The following is a 12,215-nucleotide window of genomic DNA, read 5'->3' as shown; positions in this document are numbered from 1 at the left end:
TTTGAAATATAAAAAGTAAAAATTTGCATTTTCACACTATTATCTCAAAAATGCCACCCACAACATAGGGGCAACATGGCCATATTTAAACAGGAAGTATTTTATCTGCTATAAATCAATGGTTTAATCACACAAAAAAGTAAACATGAGAGGAACACGCACAAAAGTTAATATTTGACACGCCGAATAAATTCTGTTTTCAATCTGACTTGTTTTATGTAGTCAGGCGAGACTTGGCGCTTGGAAAGTAAAAGTTAATAAACTAATAAAAGGTTTGGTAATTTAATATCAAGTTGCACAAGCAGGTTTTCTTAATAGGCTAAAATATAATTTCAACCTGTAAAGTCAGCATTAATGTTTTTATGGGAATAAGGTATTAACTAGTTCTCCAGTTGTCTTTACTACAAATCCCAGAATGCATGTGTTGGTTACCTTGGAATCCGACTGTTGTGTGTAAAGACTGCTTCAGCAAAGAAGAACCCCACCGTAACGTCAATTTGAACATCTATTACACGGTAACTTTACATTATTGGTTAGTTTAGGATTTGCATCACTGATTAACTAATTGTCAAAAATATAAAGACATCTACGCTAAATATTTCACAAAAATGATATAGACTTATGTCTCTTAATTCTGCAGGTTATTGAAAGTGTCCATGGATAAGATTATGTGTGGAGCTCCGGTGGATTTATCTTTCAGAAGTCTCAGCAGATTGACAGGTTCTGATCTTCATCATGGTTTCTCTAAAATGTCATGCTTTCTGATGATCAGCTTGATTACTGAGTTTCATTTCTGTTTATCTGAATTGAAAATAGAAAATGAACAGCACGTCTTATAGGGCTTCAATGCCATTTGACTGAGTTATATTTTTAAACATGAAAGGACGATGAAGCATATGTGTTTTCTTAAATGAAAATAATTTAAATGTTTATTTAAAAAAAAAAACATTCAGACCCTTTTTACTATACAATCAATCTCTTCAATTCCTTAAACTTGTAAGACATAAGATTTTTTATTATTATTACTTGTCATCATGTTTCTGGAATATAACACAATTGGAGTCGTACCCTCAATGATAAATAAATACATCTCAATCAGTCCTTAGACTGCAGCAAATAGTTGTAAGTGTGTCTGCAAAGGGGCAGGAGAGGATGGAAGGTGAATGAGGTTAGGTAGTACGGTTGCCCATGCAAGTGATGCAGTCAATTACAAAAGAATTAACATGTCTGTTTATGATTTCTACTGTTTCTTGTAGCAAAATAATGTTTGCACGAGAAAAGCTTTAATAACCTAAATAGTATGTCAATGTAATAAACATAAATAGCCAGTATTTCAAATTCTCTACCTTTCTTGTATTTCCTGTTTTAGATGCTTGGACAGAGACTCCCCACAGCAGCCTTCGACCTTTAAAAAAAAATTCAGAAAATAAATATCTTAGCTGCTCCCTCCGTCTCAGTAACAACAGCATCATTGACCTGTGTGACCTCCATCAAACAGTGAGCCACTTCCTGGCTGAACCCTCAAGTCTCGCCTGGCTGGACCTCTCCTTCAACAAACTCTCACATATAGATAAGGTAAGTCTGTCTCTGTGTTGCCCTGCGACAGACTGGCAACCTGTCCAAGGTGACCCCACCTCTCGCCCAGAACATTAGCTGGAGATAGGCACCAGCAACCCTCCCAACCCCACTAAGAACAAGGGTGTAAGAAAATGGATGGATGGATGGATAAAGAAACAGTAGAAGGTCAGGGACAAAGTTGTAGGTTATCTCAACCTTTCATCATTTCACTGAGCATTTCTTAACTCCTTCCAAATCAGGCCCCTTATGGAAGAGGGAGGAGAGAGAAGCAGTTGTTGAAAGAGAACCATAAGAAGTCATATTTTCAGTCCACTGCTATGTAGGGGACAAAGGTAAGCACACACGTGGAAGGAGGTGCTTAGATAAGACAAGCTAAACCTTTATGCTATCATCTCTGGAAAATTAGCACACCCAATCCCCACAGTGAAACGTAGTTGTGTTGGTGTCATCCGTCTTGAGCAGGAAAAGGGAAGATGATGAGTGTTAATGTGAGGAAGGACAAAATCAATGAAGATTGCAAAGACTCGCTACTGGTGACAGCCATAAACAGGCAGCCAGAGCTGCAGTGGAGGGACCTGTCAATGCACAGTTGCATATTCATACACTGTATTGGAATGGCTCTGTCAAAGTCCAAGCCTAATCGCAATTAACAATCTGATGCAACACTTGAAAATGTCTGTTTATATTCTCTCCATCAGTCTGATGTGGTTTAAGCAGTTTAAAAAAAGACAGAGAAAATGTCCAAAGACGTAACTCTAATCCTTATTCTGATAACAACATATGGACTCAAAATGACCCGGAGCTCTAATTTCTGTACAAAAATGTCCTTCAAAGTGTTGATTCAGGGAGGCTGAATGCAAATGTACACCTTATGATTTTTTTTTTCTGTAAAAGTTTGGAAAATCATGTTTTATGCTCCTTCCTCTTTATAGTTATGAGCTACTTTATGTTGGCATGTCATAAAATTCCACTCACTGCTTTGTGATTCATAGGCTGTCACATTAGTAAAGCTTGCGCACAAATATGTTGCAGGTTTTGTGCGAGTTGCATGGACTGCGTGTGTTATATCTTCATGGAAACAACATTTCTACTCTGTCAGAGGTGGACAGGTTGGGTGTGCTCCCCCATCTTCACTCCATCACTCTACATGGAAACCCTATAGAGACAAACAAGGCTTACAGGTAGAGACACTTCTCTAACACACACATCTTACCGAGTTGAGACAATATTACAGGGAGGTCCTTTACTTGTAACATAATTTTATATGACTGCAGAAATGCAGTTGTCTACTGTTGTCATTTGTTGCTATGTATACAATACACATATATACAGAGAGTAGGTACGTGCTTTTGGTTCACAAATACAGACAGAGCAGAAGAGAGGGATTACTCTAGACCTGAATGCTGTGCAGGCAAGTATGTGCACGACAGTGCAACAAGTGCTTAAACACGGATTAAATTGCTATCCTGGTCTGCACAGCAACAGCACTCAAACACACTCACACACAAATCACGGTTAAGAAACTACGATGTCTTTTTTATGTTTGCTGATTAAAACAGTGATCACTTTTTAAACAGTTCAGTTTTTTTACGTTTGATTTTCAACACAAAATGCAACACTTGTACGATTAGCTTTACTGCTTTCAGACCTGGCACAGCTAAAAACTCTTAAAAAGTAAAAAAAAAAAATAAGTGCAATATTCAGTGTGTAGTTTTCTGTGTGCAGGAATCATGTGATTTCTGCGTTGCCGCAGTTAAAAACGATGGACTTCAGTGCTGTGACACAGCAGGAGCGAGTCCTGGCAAAGCTGTGGCATCAAAGCAACTCCCGCTGCAGAAGCAGCAAGAAGAGCCTTCACTGAATGCCAGTGTGTGGAAATCATAACTCAATTCATAAGCTTCTCTGCAAGAAAACAGATTTTTAAATAGGCACATTTGCCACCAGTATTTGAACTAAAATTAGTGTTGTAAATATTTTTTGTAATTTAATGTCACAATTTGAGGTTTCTGTGCTGAAAATAGAAAAATAAATAACTGAAATTGTGTTTTTTGTTTGAGAACATCACTGAAAGCTACTCGTTTCACATTTTAGCCAGTATTGACTTGCACTTTTTTAAATTTAATCATGGCATGGAATATGAGTTTAGCCAATTATGAAGTTTAAGTTCAAACGTCTCAGAACGTACAAGTGCATCTCACCTGCAAGTTGAATAATGTTGAACAGTTATGCTATTTCAATAATCTTAATGTAAACCTGAAATATTTAATGGATTTATTACATAGAGAGTGTTATATTTTTAAGTGTTTATTTCTAAAAAAAATATAATTATTAGGGATTACAAGTAATGAAACCCCAACATTCAGTTCCTCACATAATTAAGAGATCATGCAAGACCAATAAAGATATATTACATAGAAATATTATGTCTGACAAAAATCATCGGAAAGGCTGCCCACTTGACAGTTGTTCATCAGGGAGTTATTGAGCCTCTCCACAGGGAGGTTGAACACAAAGACCTAAGAATCACCGCAAGTCATTTACAGTTCATGTTCTGGTACAAAACAATCCAGAACGTGGACTATAACTTTCCTATTCCTGGTTTTAAACCGCTGCTGCACCAGAGACGTCAGAAATATCTTACACGGACTAAGAAGGAAAAGAAGTAAATTTTTGCTTAGTGGACCAATTTGCTTGACTGACAAGCAAATTCTCCTGATATAAACTTACAAACAATCCAGGAGGAATTGTCTAAGAAACAAAACTTGGGGGTTTTATTAGCCGTAGGCTATAATCCTCCAATTCTAAATCCTAAAAATATATGAATATATGTATACAATGTAATAATTACTTTTTGAATGACTGAAATAGAGCAACATTTCAATGTTATGCTATTATATGAATTTGTACCTGTAGAAATGTTTGATTCGTGATGTAAATTATCTGTTAAAACTCTGTAACATCACTAAATAAACTATTTCTCAGAAGTCAACATGTGGTGACTACAATAAGACACAATTGTTTTCTTGAAACTTTTTAATGAACTTATTAAACCAAAAAAAAATAATAATTTTTTTTTAGCTTTTTGGTACTAGCCTAAGATAGTACAAACATACAGTCTTCCATGTATTACACATTTAAGTAACAGAAAAAAAAAATGCCAAGAATCCATTGCATAACAAAAGCTCTAATCAGTTGTGTGGTATAAATAGTCTTGCAGGCTCCCTTTAGCGACTTGAGATCATCTCATGTTGCGCCCTCCCTTACAGAGCACATGTACAATTAGAAACAAAAACACATAAATAATCGGCAAAAGATCTGAGGTTACTTAATCTCCTCGGGTAAATAGATTAACACTCTTCCATGCTGCAACAAGTTAGTTTCTGATTAATATGAAAACCTCAATCCGGGGGTGTGGGGGGAGGCTTTGAGTAAAAAGCTAACAATCGCAGACCTGAAAAGCATTTTTGTTTCCTAAAAAACTGTCGTCCCGCAGGACCTTCAAAAGATCCACCAGCTACAGATGTAGTCGATCGGAAAATTCTGTACAAAGGTAACGATCATACAGCGAGTCTTTGCATCCTCCACAGGCCACTCGCTTCGTACTTGATTTTCTAACCCTGTCATTTAAAATGTTGAGTTTGTGCCCAATTCATCAGGAGGGCAGGATACTCATACATCTGTCTGTAAACTCGTCCGTTAAGCTAAAACATTTCAGGCGGTCCAACCAGCCCACACCTCTGCTTGCGTTTGAATCCTTATCCTCCGGAAATGAACAGGTTAATCATGATATGGTCAGGTGAAAGACAGATTAAATCATCAGGAGCTGAAATGAAAACTGAAACTAAAGTTGTTGTTTTTCTTGATTGAGAATGACACCAGATGATCTGCCTTTATTCATCAGGCCTGCTGTTCAATGCAGGGTGACACAACAGTGTAATTTCTCAGCAGAGAAAGATGCTAATTACTCTTTTCAAGCAGGAATTGACTTTTTTTTTCCTTTTTAGAGAAAACTAACTGAAAAATACTTTAGTTTTAAACTTATATGATGTACAAATATGAAGTCATGTCCCAAGTTCTTTGCAAGTAAAAAACTACGACTGTCCGTCACATCCACTGCACTGTAAAAATTTAAAATGTCCCACACAATATGACTTATCGATCATAGCCAGGGTGTGATCCATGAGCCAAATATCCTGCAGCTGTCTCATTTGATAACATGGTGTGACTACAGTGTGCCCATCTAAAAGTAAAGTCAAAAGACACTGAAAGGACCCTGAAAACCTAAAAATATTATGAATATTGATTTATTTTACATCTTTTGGACAAAGCCTAATGCATGCGTTACACACAGAGAAGGCCTCACTGAAGTAGATCATCATACACATCGCTCAAAAACTCGAAACCCACCTCCACAGCCCTCTGGCAATAACGCTTCAGAATTTTACTAAAAGACAGTTGGGGTTTTTTTTCTGGTGGGAGGTGATTCACTTCCTGTCTTCACAAAAGTTCGTGGCAGAGCTACGAAGCATACCTCTACGACCAAAATGCTTTAATAAAATAAAAAAAAAAGGTGGGCTGGAGTACGATGAAGCAGGAGTGGCGCAGAGCGAGTGGGGCGGGAGGAACAATATGCAGGGGGACAGTCAAGGAATGGCAAACTGGACGACCAGTTCCTCTTTAGTATCCACTTTGATTTGAGAGATTGCACTGTAAGCGTAAGCTGCTATCTTGGATACCTGCAAAGAAACATGAAAAGGGAGATGATTGTATACAAAATGGAAAAAAAAATGATGTAAGAAAAAAAGAAAAAGAAAGGAAAACTAGTGCGTGTTTTATTTTGTTTCAAAACCTCTGTGAGCTCTTTTAAAACAACACAGCTTACCTGCTGAACATCTGAGTATGGCACCAGGTCACTTGCAAGCACTTGGTGGGGCTGGCTAGTTAGGGAGGGAAGAGTGAGGGCTTTCTTCTGAGGCAAGCTGGTGCTCAACATAGCCAGTTTTGTACTGAAAACGGGAGGAAAAAATAACTTGTAATCCCTACTGGGTTTAGAAATAAAGACACATTTAGTCTGGAACACATCATCCCTCATCTATGAAAGGAAGTCTGTGTTTTAAGAACCTACAGTTTTATATACACTTGTATGTTAGTCTAAACAATCCAACCACAACAAGATGACTCTGCGTAAGATTTTCATTCTTAGTTCTTGCGTTTTCTCCGGGTTCAACGATTGCGTGTCAAAATTACATTTTTTTTTTCCTGACTCAAATTTCTCAGTTCTCATTTTTTGTTCAATCTAATTATGGCAGATATTTCTACAGTGGTCTGGCTTCAAAGTGTTAAATCTGCTAAAATCAGAGCCAGACAGATGGAAGAATGGGATAATGAACAAATTGATAGAAAAATCAATCCACAGATGGATAATGTACAGACAAAATAGATTCATCTTGTAAATAATGGAATAAACATTAAATGGTCTGAGCTTATATAGTTTCTTTCCCAGTCACACAGACTCAGATCGCTTTATCCTTCAGCCACATTCATTCATGCACACACAATTATACACCAAAAAAAAGTAAGAAAGATAAAAATAGTTTAAAAAAAAATACTGAAATACAGATACCTCTATTATTTTTGTGAATTCCTCCATAGCACTGTTGTAATTTATCTTTTATTACAAGATCAGAGTTGATCTTGTAATTGTGTAGCTCTTACAAGTAGGGCTGGACTATGATGTTTGAAAACTCAAAAGAAAAACTGGCTGTACTGTTGAGGTTATTTTTACTATTTTCTACATTGTTCCGTAAAACAATTGAGAAACAAGAAAATATGATTAAATGCCATTACTGTGTGCACCCTGGTGATTTTTAAAAATTACACTTCTTTATGTATCTGGTATCCTGAAGAAGGCGTTAAAAAAAAAAAAGGGGTTTGTTTTGTTTAGAGCAGTATTTCTTCCTGTGCCTGTGATTTCTCTGGCATGCAGACAGTTACCTAAAAAAAAAAAAAAAAAAAAAAAAGGACTAGAAGAAAAAAAAAGAGCAACAACAACTACCGATAACTATGTTCTTCTCTCGAAAAAACACACCTGTACAGGCATCAGAAGAAAAACACACTAGAGAGCGGAGTCAGGCAGCAGCGTCACAGTCAGAGGAACGGTGAAATACACGAGTCACAATTTGTCTTAGTGTACTTCGTGTTGATGACTAAAATGATTATTTTACTGTAGTTATTTGTAAGAAAGTGTTCTATTTGTTTTTTAAAAAAATGCTTAGGCCTGAAAACAGTTTTTGTTCTTTGGTTTCAATGTAGAGTATTTAATTACGCTGTATAATAACAGTAAAAACTAAAGGAAACTACTTCACGGATTTCTTTTTGGAACCTAACCCCCGTGAAAAACGAGGGTTCACTGTATAGCAGTTTCTATCTCTGAGTAAAGACCTGCCCAATAAACTTCAGAGGAAAACGGTGAGGGATCTTATTTTACAATATTATAACGTGATATTTTGTCTATGAACAAAACTTTCTACATACCTGTACTGCCTAGCTTTGTCCATGATTTCATGTTGCTCCATTACAACAGAGTCAGCTGCTGAGACGTCAATTATGTTCCTAAAAGAAATAGGAAAATCATCTTTTTCCCGCCAACACAAATAAATTGGGTTTCACTGTCAGGAAGTACAAATCATAATGAGACTTTTCTGGCATTGAACAAAGACGTTACTTACTGTGCAGTCTTTGTCAAGATGGATGTAAGGAGGGCTTGTCCATCTGTTGGTGGAGAGGGGACACCGGGGGTGGGCCACTCTGTCCCATTTGGAGGTTTGCTCACAGGGTTCGGATGGGGGATCAGTGGGTCAGTCTCCTCAGGCTTCTAGAGCAAAGTAAGAAGGGAAATGAAATAACATTTTGTGTTCCGTTATTTATGTGAAAAAGTGTCTTTTTCACTGGATACAAAATTAAAGCTGAAGGAAGGTTTGACGCAACCATCTCTTTAGTTTAACTAGCACCCATACCCCAAGCAGCACATATTATTACAATCAAGGTTAGGGCTGAAAAATAAATTCTGAAGCAGAAATCTAAGAATCTACTAAGCCTTCATCATGTTTTAATATTTAAGGTACTAAAGAGGTGGAATAGCATAAGGGTATTTTTCTTCCTACTTCTTTTCAGGTATTCAAATTAAATCAATGAAGGAGGACTGTAATTTTATGCATTTTGTTTTATTTCCTTTCACTGTGTACGTGTGTCTATATATGAACATATTGTTTACATGTTTCACACAGAAATAGTAGTTTGCGTAGCTAAACAGTAACAGAACTTCAAAGATCCCATGTTTGTCGGCCTTTCATTCAATTCCAATTAATACAAAATAATGGAAAAAGTAAACCTCTCTAAGGTTTCATATTGTATTACAATGTTTAAGGAACAATATGTTAATCAAAATGTTTTATTTTCATGCTAGATTGTATCATTTGCTAAAGCTTGTCTAAAAAACAAATCCAGTCATAAATCAATCACTTTGCCCTCATCATTCTAATATTTTCACCATGTCACTCAGTTAAATGCCAACATCGATAACGTTTAGCGAAAAGTTGCAGTGTATCTTTATGTGTTCATAGAGAAAACTTCCAGCTCACTGAGGGCTCGTTTCCTTAAACTATAAACAGCAGAGAATGTTAACAGTCATGTGACACAGCTTACATTCAGATAGTATCTGTAATATCAAAGATGTTCCTGCTAATAAACATTTATTAGTTATTAAGCCAATATCTAGTAAAGAAATCAGTACTTTTTAGATTACGGATGCCTATCTGCTTATGAACATCCGTGCTATGTAAGGCATTAATATATATATATATATAGATTTACTTGCACACAAATATCAAAAAAAAATTACATGTAGTGTTTTATATTGTACCGTTTTGAGTTACATAAACTTTTATGAGCAACTTAGCCTTTGTTGGGCCTGTCCCGCAGGCTTAAAGCAACAAGCTAATACTACTTTCCGGCTTCCCATTATAAACAATCTCAAAGCGACTTCTTCATAGCAACACATTGCTCATGTTACTCATTAAGCATAAACCAAAAGAGTGAAAGAGCGTCGAGTCTTAGTTCTTTCTTAATAAGCAAGAAATCAGTTATCAGTTTCGGCTAGCAGCTAGCTACCTCTCTGGAGTTGCCGTCCTCGCCACTGTAACAGCACCCCATGGCTGCGTCCGAGGGGTCAAACTACACAACCCCGGCTTCCCTGCTCTCCTTCACAAACGAGCCGAGTGATTCTTCCGCAACGAACATAAAGCTGCTCGCCTGCCTGCTTTTAATTTACTCCCGGACAAAGGTAAAAAGCTACTGATCACAGCAGCTTGCTCAGACAGGCTATCACATGACAGCAGCTGTGGTGCAACAACAACACAACAACTACTTCCGGTATTTGAGAAGCAGTCACGACCTTAGTCACGTGAGAGTGGAAAATTCAAACAAAGGTGTGGACAGAGGCCATACAGCAGCTACTGTATGGGTTTATCTGTAGGCATGACAAAAAATCTGTATATATATATATATATATATATATATATATATATATATATATATATATATATATATATATATATATATATATATATATATATATATATATATATATATATATATATATATATATATATATATATATATTTGTGAACAAGCAGAGACCTAGCCCTGGTAGTTTTTATATCATATGAAAGCTAACCTTTAAAGAGGAATATAATGCCCCAATTGAGAAGGGGCATAATGACTTCAGGACTTTATTTGTTGTTCAGGAAGCCAGTGGCAGTCAGGGAGCAATGAAAATGCCTGGACATTCCCCTGGGGCTTTAACAATCGTAAAGGGAGATCCAGAAGTATAATACTTCATCAGTCAAGTAGTGGTTTGTGTGACACAAATCACTCAGGGGTATCAAACTCCAGTCCTCAAGGGCCAATATCCTGCAGTTTTTAAATATGCCACAGGTACAAAACCCTGGAATGAAATGACTTAACTACCTCATTCTTGTGTAGCTAAGTTCTCCAGAGCCTTGCTAATGACCTAATTATTCTATTCAGGTGTGGTGCAGCAGAGGCACATCTAAAAGTTGCAGGGCAGTGGCCCTCCAGGACTGGAAATTTAAACATGTGCACAATGGTGAAATGTTGTCCTGATTCCCCTTTACAAAATTGTTTCATTTCATTGAGGTTTATTAAACATATAACTGTAAATGCTATTTTAACAATGCAATATACAGTTTCATAATCTGGGGATTTCTACAATCATTAACAGCATTCAACCCAGTCTGAAGTGTTCCTAAATGCAAAATGCACCAAGCAACAAAATGCAAGAGCAGTGTAGAACAGGATAAGACATGTCGGTGAACCTGACAGCTTCTGTGTGAGAGATGAAAGGGCCTCTTAACACCCTTTGGGTGAGTAGATGATGACAGAATGCCACAAACTGTGTTTTTAAAAAACACATCATTAAATTTTATTTTCAGCCCCTTAATTCTATTTACAACTTACATTGCTGACACCATATTTCATAATCTAAAAAAACTTTAAAATGTATTATAAGAAAAACAAACAGTGAAACTTACAAATGTCCAGAAACAGAAATAGGAAACACTCCATGAAAGACAGGCTGCACACAATCAATGATAACAGAGTTTGATTTATTGGCTTCATAAGAAATGAATCTATTTATAATTACATATTTACATATTTAGATGGTTGATGCAATAAAGAATCTTAAGATTTTTTTTAACTATTAAAAATAACAATTATTCTTACTTTTTGTTATTGTGAAAGCTTCTTAGGTTCGTTTGAGAACATTAGAGAAGAAAAAGTATTACGGGGAACTAGAATCACACCAGGCAGGTCGGGGATGAAGAAGTGGAGAAATATTGAATAAGATGATATTCCAAACAAAGTCTCAAGACCCCTGTTCAGCCCATCATTTGAAAATGAAAAATAGTTTGACAACCTACCTATTGCGGAAAGTGCTGCAGATTCCACAGCTCGAGTGGGAGAATTTTTCTGGACCCAGAAATCTGGCCTTAACAGGAATGGCAAAGACAGCCATAGAAAAAATCTAGGTTAAAGTTTACTGCCGGTTAAGTAGGGGACATGGAGGGGCGTGCTCCGGTGGCGTAGAGGCCAGCGCACCCCACGCCTGGAGGCCCCCAGTCCCCGACGCGGCCGTCGGGGGCTCGATTCCCGGACCCGACGACATTTGCCACATGTCTTCCCCCTTTCCTGTCAGCCTACTATGAAAAAAGGGACACTAGAGCCCACAAAAAGGACCACCTGGTGGGGGAAAAAAAAAGTAGGGGACATGGAAAAAACACATTGACCACGGTGCTATGGACAGATAAGAGTTGAACCTTTTTAGCTACAGTGTGGTAAAATACATTCCACATCCCCACTCACCCCCCACCACCAAACACTTTATCCCCATGGTGAACAGCGATAGAGTCATGCTGTGAAAATGCTTGTCAGCAGAAAAAAAAATAGTTGGCCACGGCTGACGTAAATCCAGAGTATTTCTGGTAGAAAACCTAGAAGCTTCAAAAACACCCTGAGATTGGGGGAGAGGTTCACCTACCAGTAGGATGACAACTCTA

At 37.2% G+C, this 12,215-nt stretch overlaps 2 protein-coding genes across 3 annotated transcripts; one reads left to right on the top strand and one right to left on the bottom strand.

Moving 5' to 3' along the window:
• The first annotated feature begins 423 nt into the window (after positions 1-423).
• On the top strand, positions 424-4,477 carry lrrc51 (leucine rich repeat containing 51). Its single transcript, XM_044120823.1, has 5 exons — positions 424-515; positions 641-720; positions 1,370-1,575; positions 2,611-2,759; positions 3,304-4,477. The coding sequence occupies exons 2-5, from the start codon at positions 657-659 to the stop codon at positions 3,437-3,439; spliced, it is 555 nt and encodes a 184-aa protein (XP_043976758.1). The 5' UTR covers positions 424-515; positions 641-656; the 3' UTR covers positions 3,440-4,477.
• A 119-nt stretch (positions 4,478-4,596) lies between these two features.
• On the bottom strand, positions 4,597-10,028 carry lamtor1 (late endosomal/lysosomal adaptor, MAPK and MTOR activator 1). 2 transcript variants are annotated; one of them, XM_044120825.1, is made up of 5 exons: positions 9,748-10,028; positions 8,307-8,452; positions 8,113-8,190; positions 6,461-6,584; positions 4,597-6,314 (listed from the first exon to the last, which is right to left on the bottom strand). In XM_044120825.1, exons 1-5 carry the CDS (start codon positions 9,787-9,789, stop codon positions 6,222-6,224), a joined length of 483 nt encoding a protein of 160 aa, XP_043976760.1. In that variant the 5' UTR covers positions 9,790-10,028; the 3' UTR covers positions 4,597-6,221. The 2 variants fall into 2 exon arrangements, with proteins under 2 accessions (XP_043976760.1, XP_043976761.1); XM_044120826.1 differs by having other exon boundaries at positions 8,307-8,449.
• Positions 10,029-12,215: the final 2,187 nt, after the last annotated feature.

Source organism: Gambusia affinis, linkage group LG06 (genome assembly GCF_019740435.1).
Source record: "Gambusia affinis linkage group LG06, SWU_Gaff_1.0, whole genome shotgun sequence".
Classification (NCBI taxonomy): Eukaryota; Metazoa; Chordata; class Actinopteri; order Cyprinodontiformes; family Poeciliidae; genus Gambusia; species Gambusia affinis.
The sequence above is the reverse complement of the archived record's forward strand: the minus strand, read 5'-3'. Positions and strand labels throughout refer to the sequence as shown.

Excerpts from the sequence above, each read along its gene's own strand:
- lrrc51 (XM_044120823.1), top strand. The coding sequence starts at position 657 with ATGGATAAGATTATGTGTGGAGCTCCGGTGGATTTATCTTTCAGAAGT. Across the intron at positions 1,576-2,610 it reads AACTCTCACATATAGATAAG|GTTTTGTGCGAGTTGCATGG; the intron begins GTAAGTCTGTCT and ends AATATGTTGCAG. Across the intron at positions 2,760-3,303 it reads GAGACAAACAAGGCTTACAG|GAATCATGTGATTTCTGCGT; the intron begins GTAGAGACACTT and ends TTCTGTGTGCAG.
- lamtor1 (XM_044120825.1), bottom strand. The coding sequence starts at position 9,789 with ATGGGGTGCTGTTACAGTGGCGAGGACGGCAACTCCAGAGAG. Across the intron at positions 8,191-8,306 it reads ATCTTGACAAAGACTGCACA|GAACATAATTGACGTCTCAG; the intron begins GTAAGTAACGTC and ends TATTTCTTTTAG. Across the intron at positions 6,585-8,112 it reads GACAAAGCTAGGCAGTACAG|TACAAAACTGGCTATGTTGA; the intron begins GTATGTAGAAAG and ends TCCCGTTTTCAG.